At 35.0% G+C, this 11,407-nt stretch overlaps 1 protein-coding gene across 21 annotated transcripts; it reads left to right on the top strand.

Moving 5' to 3' along the window:
• The first annotated feature begins 794 nt into the window (after nt 1-794).
• Nucleotides 795-10,262, top strand: LOC130948445 (pentatricopeptide repeat-containing protein At4g16835, mitochondrial-like). Of its 21 annotated transcripts, none has more exons than XM_057877178.1 (6): nt 795-1,132; nt 1,845-3,838; nt 4,184-4,247; nt 4,348-4,438; nt 4,529-4,581; nt 9,541-10,257. In XM_057877178.1, the coding sequence occupies exons 2-4, from the start codon at nt 1,914-1,916 to the stop codon at nt 4,384-4,386; spliced, it is 2,028 nt and encodes a 675-aa protein (XP_057733161.1). In that variant the 5' UTR covers nt 795-1,132; nt 1,845-1,913; the 3' UTR covers nt 4,387-4,438; nt 4,529-4,581; nt 9,541-10,257. The 21 variants fall into 21 exon arrangements, with proteins under 21 accessions (XP_057733161.1, XP_057733169.1, XP_057733160.1 ...); XM_057877186.1 differs by lacking the exon at nt 9,541-10,257 and adding an exon at nt 4,923-7,118 and having other exon boundaries at nt 1,845-4,115; nt 4,348-4,394; nt 4,496-4,581; XM_057877177.1 differs by lacking the exon at nt 9,541-10,257 and adding an exon at nt 5,937-7,106.
• The last annotated feature ends 1,145 nt before the right edge of the window (nt 10,263-11,407 follow it).

Genomic DNA, 11,407 nt, shown 5'->3' with positions numbered 1-11,407 from the left:
AATTAGGTTGAAGAAGAAGAAGAAGAAGAATAGAAAGAAGAAGAATGCGAATAGAGAAGAAGAACAAGAAGGTACTTGGATTACGTTATATGGAAAGGTTCATTGAGAAAAGTTGATCACGCAAAAGAAGGATTACGTTATATACGTTATATGAGGCGCGTGTAAAACAAACAAGTGTGTGGGTGGAAAAAAACGCATGGAGTGGAAGGTAATTGGATACCATCCGTGTAATTTTTACATGGATGTAGAGCTTTTCCGGTATGCATTATATTTTTGTATGTTTTATTATGGTTTATGAATTTATTTTGTTAAAATTTAATAAAAGTACCTAATTTAGTTTATAATTATTAATAAATTTTGTTAGACAAATAAAAAATGACATTTGTGCAATTTTTACTGAATATCTATCTTAACTCCGGATAATTTTTTTGAAACATTACGAACCTTTTAATAAATTTTTTTTTATCTTTAATATTTAATTTTGTGAGACTATCTCTTAGTCAATGACTTCTTTCCAAAATATATTTACGTGACACGTTAATTATTAATATATTATGTATTTAATTTTTATAAATAAAAAATTTAAAAATTATTAATATTTTTAAATTTTATACAATAAATTTAATTAATATATTTAAAAAATAATAAAAAAATTAAACGAACCTAACAATTATTTTAAAAAAATAAGGAGACTCTAAACAAAAAATGTGTCAATCCTTCAACGAATACCCTTGATATAAAAAAATAAATATTGAAGTTTTTTCTTTAGAACTTCGTTGCCTTTTTCGGAGTAATTGTGAGGTCAGTTTAAGATTTTTTTTTTCTCTTAAATAATACACAATAACAGGGGGCCCGGGGGAAGTCAGAACTCAGAACGGAGGGGGGAGTGGCTTCGAAAACAGAGGGAAGAGAGAAGAAAAAGCTACAGGGGAAGAAGAGAGCCCCCACCTGCGAAGGAGAGAGATCGCGAAGAGAGAAAAGGCGAAGAAGAGTCCACGCCGGTCTAAAGAAGGATAGTGTTGCTGCTGTCAGTGAAGACGTAGCAGCTCGGCAACAAGATGGCGACGCCGGAAAGATCACCGGTAGGGATTCATCCTCGGGGATGGAAGAGAGGACCGGCGGCGTAGCAGAGGTATTTCTTTTTAGTTCTCTTTCAGAAAAAAAAAATTAAAATACTATTTATGTGGTAGATTTTAGAGTGGCTCAATGAGTTTGAAAATGTTTATGGTTTGGGTGTTTGATACTTTGATTAGTTTAGTATGTGGTTTGACTTATGGCTGAATGTTTGATGGTATTGGTCCGTGTATGTGTTTTGTGAATTGGATGCAAGATGAAAAGGGTTTAAATGAACTTTTGGGACTGAATGGTTGTTTTTGTGGTGTGAATATTGGTTCGAATGGAAATATAGAGAAATAAACATTTCTAAACTGAAAAAATATAGAGAATGAAAATAACTAACATTAGAATTTGGGATATAGAATTTAAGATTTTGGATTTAAGGTTTAAAATTTAGAATTTAAATTTGATAAATGTTGGGGAAACAATTTTTTTAACTAACATCAACTTTTTTGAAAATTATTTTGTTTAACTCAAACTTAAGATCGTAAATGATAAAACTTTAACTCTAAATTGTAAATCATAAATCCTCCAAAAAGAACGAGAAATTTTAGAACTAAAGAAAAAGCCGACTAATGTTGGCTAAAAGTTGGTTCTTTTATATTTTCTCTTTAAAATAAAAAAAAATGTCTATTGGCTAAAAGAAAGTTAGCTCCTAGTTGAAGTCTTTTAAAATAACCAAACAAATAACTAAGCAGTCACACCAGTTTATTTTCCCGCCACTACAGCTGCATAAGCTCTTGAACACGAAGAAACAACTAAGAATCAAGGCCCCCTAAGGACAAAGCCATCGATTCATGTATTATTCAGCGCTTGTTAGGAACTTTGTTTTAACGCTGAGTAAACGCCACGTGTCCTCCTCCTCCGGCCTCAGTTGTGGTTCCGCCATGTCAGTAACCCCACTCCTATCACGGTTCAACCAGAGCATGTTCAACAATGTCGTTGCCTCCAACAAGCTCATCGCCAATTTCCTTCGATTGGGTGACATGGATTCTGCTCTCCAAGTGTTTGATAATATGACAGTGAAGAGCACCGTTACTTGGAACTCTATCCTTGCTGGCTACGCCAAGAATCTTGGAAATTTTGAAGTTGTACGCCAAGTTTTTGATAAAATTCCTGAACCGAATAGTGTGTCTTATAATATCATGCTGGCGTGTTATTTGAACAATTTTGGCATCCACAGAGCCCGTGCTTACTTTGATGTAATGCCTGTGAAGGATACGGCGTCTTGGAACACGATGATCTCAGGTTATGCTCAGATTGGATTGATGGGCGAGGCGCGCATGATGTTCTTGGCAATGCCAGAGAAAAATACTGTCTCATGGAGTGCGATGGTGTCGGGGTATGTGGCTTGTGGAGACTTGGATTCTGCAGTGGAGTGCTTTTATGCTGCAACTGTGAAGAGTGTGATTACCTGGACTGCCATGATCACTGGGTACATGAAATTTGGCAGAGTTGGGTCTGCTGAAAAATTGTTCCAAGAAATGTCTCAGAAGACTTTGGTGATGTGGAATGCTATGATAGCTGGGTATGTTGATAATAGCAGGGCAGAAGATGGGTTGAAGCTTTTCAAGACAATGTTAGAGACTGGGGCCAAGCCTAATGCTGTGAGCTTGACTAGTGTGTTGTTGGGTTGTAGTAACCTATCAGCATTGCAACTTGGTAGACAAGTTCATCAGTTAGTTTGTAAATCTCCATTGAGTAGTGACACCACAGCCGGAACTTCATTGGTTAGCATGTATTCCAAATGCGGGGAGCTGAAGGACGCGTCGAAATTGTTTGTGCAGATCCAACGGAAAGACCTTGTATCATGGAATGCAATGATTTCTGGTTATGCACAACATGGAGCTGGTGAAAAAGCTCTGGAGTTATTTGATGCAATGAAAAATGATGGCATGAAGCCAGATTGGATTACTTTTGTAGCAGTATTTTTAGCTTGTAACCATGCAGGATTTGTAGATCTTGGGGTCCAATATTTTGATGCTATGATAAGGGATTATGGAATTGAAGCTAGGCCAGAACACTATGCTTGCATGGTTGACCTTCTCGGTCGACGTGGAAGGTTATCTGAGGCAACAGACTTGATAAAAAGTATGCCGTTTAAGCCACATCCTGCCATCTTTGGAACGCTTTTGGGAGCCTGTAGGATCCATAAGAACCTAGATCTGGCTGAGTTTGCTGCCAAGAATCTGCTTGCGCTTGATCCTAGTAGTGCAACTGGATATGTTCAATTGGCCAATATTTATGCAGCACAAAATAGATGGGAGCATGTTGCTAGGATTCGGAGATCGATGAAAGACAATAATGTAGTGAAGGCACCCGGATATAGTTGGATTGAGATAAAGAGTGTGGTGCATGAGTTTCGGTCAAGCGACCGATTGCACCCAGAATTGGTTTCTATACATAAAAAACTAAATGAATTGGAGAAAAAAATGAAGATGGCTGGCTATATTCCGGATCTTGAGTTTGCATTGCATGATGTGGAAGAGGAGCTGAAAGAACAGCTTCTTCTATGGCACAGTGAGAAATTGGCAATTGCATTTGGACTTCTAAAGGTACCGTTAGGTGTTCCAATCAGGGTATTCAAGAACTTGAGAGTTTGTGGAGATTGCCACACTGCAATAAAGTACATATCAGCTATAGAAGGAAGAGAAATCATTGTTAGGGATACCACTAGGTTTCATCATTTCAAGGATGGGTCTTGCTCCTGCAGTGATTACTGGTAATCTTGCCATTATGCAACCAAAACAATGCAATTGAATTCAGTCAAAGGACATGTCTATTTAAACCAGTTAGTTCAATGAACTTCATTATACATGCCAAGAACAAAAAGTTTCACCTTAATGAATTTTTCGTTTTCACGCCAAACTGCCTTTGTTCTCCTTCATTCTCACGCCACTTCTTCGTTGTTCTCTTTCGTTTTCACCCCACTTCATCTTCTTCCTCACCTTCGTCTACTCTCATCGTTGCCACTCACCATCGTCTCGTGCGCTCACCAGGTCATCATTCTTTGTCTCACTATCTATCCTCTCTTTCTCACTTGTTCTCACTCGCTCTCTCTTTTCAGTGTTGAAGATGTGTATGGCTATGATGGTGATGATGAACTACAATGGCTAATTGAGTCGGAGAAGGTATGTTTCGATTTTCAATTGGTTATGTGAAATTTGGGGGGTTTTGGATTCCAATTTTGGGGTTTTTAGCTTCTGATTCACGATTGGTTCTGATTTTTAGGTGATTGAATTCTTGTGTGGTCACTTGTCTGCTTGCTAGTCTTCTTGGTGGTTACCAGGATATCCTCCATTCTTGCTAATCTTCTGTTTAGGTGATTGACTTCTCTTCAATTTATTGTCATAATCAATTTCCTTCCTCCCTTGTGCAGATCTTTTAATTTTCAGTTGGTTTTGGCTACCAGTATCAACAATCTCACTTTTTGCATTAGCACTTAGCAGCTAATAACGTTCAAAGGTCAGTTTTAAGGTGCATGTTCTGTTTCTGTAGTGTAATTAATCACTGGAATCAATTTTATTGTAGAATAATGCAGGTTGGTACATGGTTAGTGAAAAGCCATTTAACTTCTGCCAGTTTATTATTTTACCATTGTGTCAGTAACAGCGATGATTGAACATAATTCTGCAATAAAGTATAACCCAATTTGATATTTGATCTCAAGATTCTATTTTAGCCAATGTTCATCAATAAATTTATTTTGAAGTGAAACTAGAAAAAATGATATAATGGGAAAAGAAACCAAAAGAAAAAAATGAAGCATCTTCATTGACTAACAATCCCCATTATTGTTGTGTTAGATTCTATTGTGCTGTGCTGCTTAGATTTGATGGCATAAGGGTGGGCGTGTTAGAGATGATGTATTTGTTGTGTTTGGTCCTCTGATTTTGGCTGTGTTTGTGTATGTTGTATGCTGAACTGCTCTGGGGTCTTCCCACCCTCACTTTCCGTTCTTAGGTTTTGGTGAATGGTGAGTGTTGATTTATCAATTAAAAAAAAAAGTTAGTGGAATTGTTGTTGTTCTGGTTTACTAAATTTTTTGCTATTGCCTAGTTGTTCTTGCTGGTTGCTGTGTTCTTGCCAATTGCCATGGTTGCTGTGTTTTTTTTTTGCAATTTGTTAACTTGTTAATCACTTAATTGCTGTTGTGTTAGATGTTATTAACTCTTTTGCTATGTTGCTATTGACTTATTACTCATTGCTGCTCCCTAGTTGTTTTTGCTGATCCTTACTTTGTTATTATTGTGTTAAGTTAATTGTTCTTGTTATTATATTTTGTGGTTGATTATTAGAAAATTGAAGGAAGTTTGGACCCTTCACCCTTCGGTGTGGTTCCTCTAAAAACCAGAACCAATCAAGAAGTAAAATTGCTAAGATGTGGACCCTTTGGTGTGGTTCCTCAAAAAATTATGTGTAGTCTTCTACATTCTCAATTGTTTTCTGCATAGTTCATGATTCCAGTATCATTGTATCACAATAATTGTTACTCATAACTGGAGCTTTACAAATGATAGTCACAAACCTGAGACATAAGGCTTTCATGTACAAAAATAAACTTTATGGCCATGACTTGCTATGACCATCATCACGGGGCATGCACATTAATATTTTGGTCATATGGTAGCTAGTGTGAGTGAGTTATATAGGACTCTATCTATATCTATATATGTAGCACTTGAAAGATATATAACTAGCTTAAGTGTTCATTTTGTGAACATTATGTCAAATGTCTCCTGCTTGGGTCTTCTTCTTCTGCTTGATTGTTTTGTTTTTATGAACCATGTTAATTTGAGCTATATGATAAACTATTGCAGCATGCCAAATATCAAACTGCCTCGTTCACAGAATTTCTTCTTTACACTAATAACCTTTTATTTGGTCATGGCTGAAGAGTAGAGGACAAATGCTGGTAGTACGGGCTGGGAATTTGGATTTTTCATTTTTCATTTTTCATTTTCCATTTTTGTGACCGAAGGTGTAATTGGGCTTTGTCATTTCCCACTTATGGTCTTAATGTGCTTTCTTAGCTTTCTAGCAACTTTTTCATATGCCTAGATATTTAATGTTGATCATGATTTTAAGTTTTTGGAGTTATTTCGAGTTATTTCGTTAGCTTTATAAAAATTGGTGATATGTTTAAAATTAATTTTTGAGATTAAGCTAAACCAACTTGACTATATATATTTAACAATTCAATGCACGCATGAGCTTAATTATACTTTAACCCTGTTTATCCTTTTCATTACATTCTTGACTATAGTAACTGACATTCCTTGTCTTTGCTAATAGTTAATATAAAGACGTGAAACCAAACAAAAAGGTATGTAGCATAGAACTAGTATGCTAAGTCAAGTTACTAGATAGCGTATTGGTGCATTTGGCCTAATCTCTTGGTTGTCTTGTTTAATGTGTGTTTCTCATTCTTTTGAGCTGCTGACCCATTTTATTTGGTGGTTTCCTTTTTCTGACTTTTTGGATTACTCTATTGAGTGTTGACTTAATGTATTTTTCTTATTGGGTTTTTTCTCTACATTTTTCTTTTTTCTGGTTACTTTTTCCTCTTATTTTTTGTAACAAAAAGGAAAAAAATTTAAAAAATAAAATTAAGTAAAATTAAATAAATAATGAAATAAATAATACATTATGCTATACATATCAACTTTGCACATCTTTAATTAGAGGAATGGGGACACATGCCAGTGAAATTTGTGTCAAAAGCCAAAATGATGGCTTGGTTTTATGCTATTGATAATGTGCCATAATGTCCATAAAGTGTGGCTTGCAGTTTTTATTTAAATTTTCTATGTCAAGTGTCACCAATGTGAGCTAGCTTTATACTCATGTAGTCATGTGATAAAGATTTAGTTTGTAACAAATATTTAATGCATTTTTATACTTTTAATTTGAATTAATCTATGAATTTAGTTACGGATAAAATAAATAAATTTAAATTATAAACCCTAATAACTAACTAATTTAACACTCTAATTTTTTCGAAAATCAAAGAGACTAAAAATGAGATAACTAATTTAGAAGGTAAAATAGTTAATTTATTCATAAATTTAAATCAAAGAGACTCTATTATCTTTTTATTTAGTCTTGTTAAATAGAATTATTATTATTATGTAAACTTAGTTAATACATTTATAAATTTAAATCAAAAGAGACTCCTTTATCTTTTTATTTAGTTTTTTAAATAGAATTATTATTGGTTTTACGTAAACTTATTATTAGATTGTTTTTAAATAAAAGAGTAATATTATTATAATAAAAATAAAATATAACTATAATTTAAAAATTTAAAAATATAATAATCTAAGAAAAAATTAACTTAATACTAATTAATTTATATAATTATTTTTGTTCTAATTAATAAAGGCTATCATTAGTATTTGTTTGTGGTTCGTGAGTCTAGATCTGAGAATCAATTCATTTTTTTTAAATTTATTATTCTTCTTTGATTATTTCATAGAATAAGAATGTATTTGATGAGAGGACTTTTGCCGGTAAAGAATTTCACAAAAGTAATCACGTTGTAAGTATAGTTTCTAAACCAACAAAAAATCCTTTCGTACAAAAGTTTTGGTTGTCACAAGTAACAAATCCCTAATAAAATTGATAACTGAAGTATTTAAACCTTGGATCGTCTCTCAAGGAATTGCAGGGGAAGTATGATTTATTATTGGTTATGGAAACAGGTATATTTTTGGATTTTTGAAATAGGGAACAGGAAAATAAACTGGCAAGAAAATAAATTAATAACTAGAAAAATTTTTGGCAAGGTATAAGAACTGGAAATCCCATCCTAGTTATCCTCATCAAGTGTGATGAGAATTGACTTTTGCTCCCACTTGGTCAACCTCTAACTATGAAGGTATGTTAAGTGGATAAATCAATTTGATTCTTCAAGTCCTAGTCAATTCCTAAGAAAAGACTAGAGTTAGGGGAATTCAAAGCAATCAGCAAAGAATTCCAATTGTCAATCAACAAGGAGTTTGATAACTCAAGTGTCTCCAATTACTCAACACAAGCTAAGAATATAAAAAGCTTAATTAAAATCATAAATATGAAATACCTCAAATTGCATTAAATAGAAAAATCAAATTAAACATGAGAATTCGTAAACCAAGTAGCAACATCAAATAATCAACAAGGAAAAATCAATAAACTAGAGTACTAGAAGAATTAAAAGTAGAAGAGAAATCCTAATCCTAAAACCTCAGAGAGATGAGAGAGCCTCTATCTCTCTAGAAAAACTACATTTAAAACTAAAATTGTGGATAATAAATGTTGTATCTGATGCATGGATGCATTCCCCCACTCTATAGCCTCTAATCTGTGTTTTCTGGACTTGGATTTGGGCCGAAAAGGGTCCAGAAATCGCTAGGGGCGAATTCTGCAACTTTCTGCACGTGGCGTCCGTCACGCGTGCGCGTGGGTCACGCGTGCGCGTCATTTGGAAGTTTTCTTTGTCATGCGTACGCGTCAGTCACGCGTACGCGTCGCTCGTGCTTTGCACTAGGCATGCGTTCGCGTCGTCCACGCGTGCAAGTCACTTATCTTCAGGGCAACTATGGCAAATTATATATCGTTTCGAAGCTCCGGATGTTAGCTTTCCAACGCAGCTGAAACCGCTTCATTTGGATCTCTGTAGCTCAAGCTATGATCGATTGAGTGTGAAGAGGTTAGGCTGGATGGCTCAGCAATTCCTTCAGTTTCTTGTATTCCTTCCACTTTTGCATGCTTCCTTTCCATCCTCTAAGCCATTCCTGCCCTGTAATCTCTAAAAACACTTAACACACATATCACGGCATCGAATGGTAATAAGAGGGGGATTAAACATAGAAAATTTAAGGCCAAAGAAACATGTTTTCGATCATAGCACAAAGTTAGGAAGGGAAATGTAAAACCATGCAATTAGTATGAATAAGTGTGCAAAAACTTGATAAAAACCACTCAATTGAGCACAAGATAAACCATAAAATAGTGGTTTATCAGTATTCTTCGTTTTTCAACGAAGTTGATTATTTTAAAGTACAATTTATAATTTTTTATAGTATTTTTATATACTCATTGTATTATATTATTCTTTTGATAATTTAATGATTGTTCATACTCCAACTTATTCTTTTCATCTAATGTTCTAGTGCGATTGTCTTTTGCCGCAATCGTATACAATGCACCATATCCATCAAATACCATCTCAACTTATATTCATTGATTAGGGTTCTAATTACATGGATGTAAGCGTCTAACGAAGGGGTAGTGATGAGCGGATAATTTATACGCTTTTTGGCATTGTTTTTAGTATGTTTTTAGTATATTTTAGTTAGTTTTTATTACATTTTTATTAGTTTTTAGTTAAAATTCACTTTTCTGGACTTTACTATGAGTTTGTGTGTTTTTCTGTGATTTCAGGTATTTTCTGGCTGAAATTGAGGGACCTGAGCAAAAATCTGATTCAGAGGCTGAAAAGGACTGCAGATGCTGTTGGATTCTGACCTCCTTGCACTCGAAGTGGATTTTCTGGAGCTACAGAAGCCCAATTGGCACGCTCTTAATTACGTTGGAAAGTAGACATCCTGGGCTTTCCATCAATGTATAATAGTCCATACTTTGTCCGAAATTTGATGGCCCAAACCAGCGTTGCAAATCAGCTTCAGAAATCCCGGCGTTAAATGCCGGAACAGGCACAAAAATTGGAGTTAAACGCCCAACTGGCATAAAAGCTGGCGTTTAACTCCAGAAAAAGTCTCTACACATGGAAGCTTCAATGCTCAGCCCAAGCACACACCAAGTGGACCCTGGAAGTGGATTTTTACGTCATTTACTCATTTCTGTATACCCTAGGTTACTAGTTCACTATTAATAGGACCTTTTGATATTGTATCTCTACCTCATGACACTTTGTACGTTTCTCATTGTATCTTCTACAGCATGAGTCTCTAAACCCCATGGTTGGGGGTGAGGAGCTCTGCTGTGTCTTGATGGATTAATGCAATTACTACTGTTTTTCATTCAATCACGCTTGCTTCTATTCTAAGATATCACTTGTTCCTAAACCTGATGAATGTGATGATCTGTGACACTTATCATCATTCTCACCTATGAACGTGTGCCTGACAACCACCTCCATTCTACCTTAGATTGAGTAGATATCTCTTGGATTCCTTAATCAGAATCTTCGTGGTATAAGCTAGAATTGATGGCGGCATTCAAGAGAATCCGGAAGGTCTAAACCTTGTCTGTGGTATTCTGAGTAGGATTCAGGGATTGAATGACTGTGACGAGCTTCAAACTCCTGAAGGCTGGGCGTTAGTGACAGACGCAAAAGAATCACTGTATTCTATTCCAACCTGATTGAGAACCAACAGATGATTAGCCGTGTTGTGACAGAGCGCGTTGAACATTTTTACTGAGAGGATGGAAGGTAGCCATTGACAACAGTGAAACCCTACATACAGCCTGCCATGGAAGGAGTCTTGCGTGCTTGAAGAAGAAGACAGTAGGAAAGCAGAGATTCAGAAGATAGAGCATCTCCAAAACCTCAACCTGTTCTCCATTACTGCAAAACAAGTACTTATTTCATGTTCTTTTACTTTTTACAATCAACCCTGATAATTATTGATATCCTGACTAAGAGTTACAAGATAACCATAGCTTGCTTCAAGCCGACAATCTCCGTGGGATCGACCCTTACTCACGTAAGGTATTACTTTGACAACCCAGTGCACTTGCTGGTTAGTTGTGCGGAATTGCAAAAGTGTGATTACAATTTCGTGCACCAAATTTTTGGTGTCGTTGCCGGGGATTGTTTTGAGTTTGGACAACTGACGGTTTATCTTGTTGCTTAGATTAGGACTGTTTTATTTTTGTTGATTTAGAGTCTTTTATTTGAGTTTAGTTTCATATTTTAAGTTTGGTGTCAATTGCATGCTTTTGTTTTCTTTTATTTTTCGAATTTGCATATCCTTAGTCCTTTCTTGATCCTTAAAAATTCTAAGTTTGGTGTCTTCTTTGTGTTTTCCTTTAAGTTTTCGAAAATTTGTGTCTGATTTTCTAAAAATTTTAAGTTTGGTGTCATTTTGTTGTTTTTCTCTTTCCTCATTTCAAAAATTGAATCTTTTTCAAAATAATTTTAGGGTTTAGTTTTCAATTTGTTTTGATCTTTTTTTTTTAGTTTTTGAAATTTTATTTTATTTTATTTTAAAATTTTTCGGTCACCTTTAAAAAAAATTACTTTACTTGTGAATCCATATCATATTCCCTTTCTCCATCATGGACC

The sequence above is a fragment of the Arachis stenosperma genome, chromosome 9 (genome assembly GCF_014773155.1).
Source record: "Arachis stenosperma cultivar V10309 chromosome 9, arast.V10309.gnm1.PFL2, whole genome shotgun sequence".
Classification (NCBI taxonomy): domain Eukaryota; kingdom Viridiplantae; phylum Streptophyta; class Magnoliopsida; order Fabales; family Fabaceae; genus Arachis; species Arachis stenosperma.
This window is presented reverse-complemented; position numbering and strand designations above follow the sequence as displayed.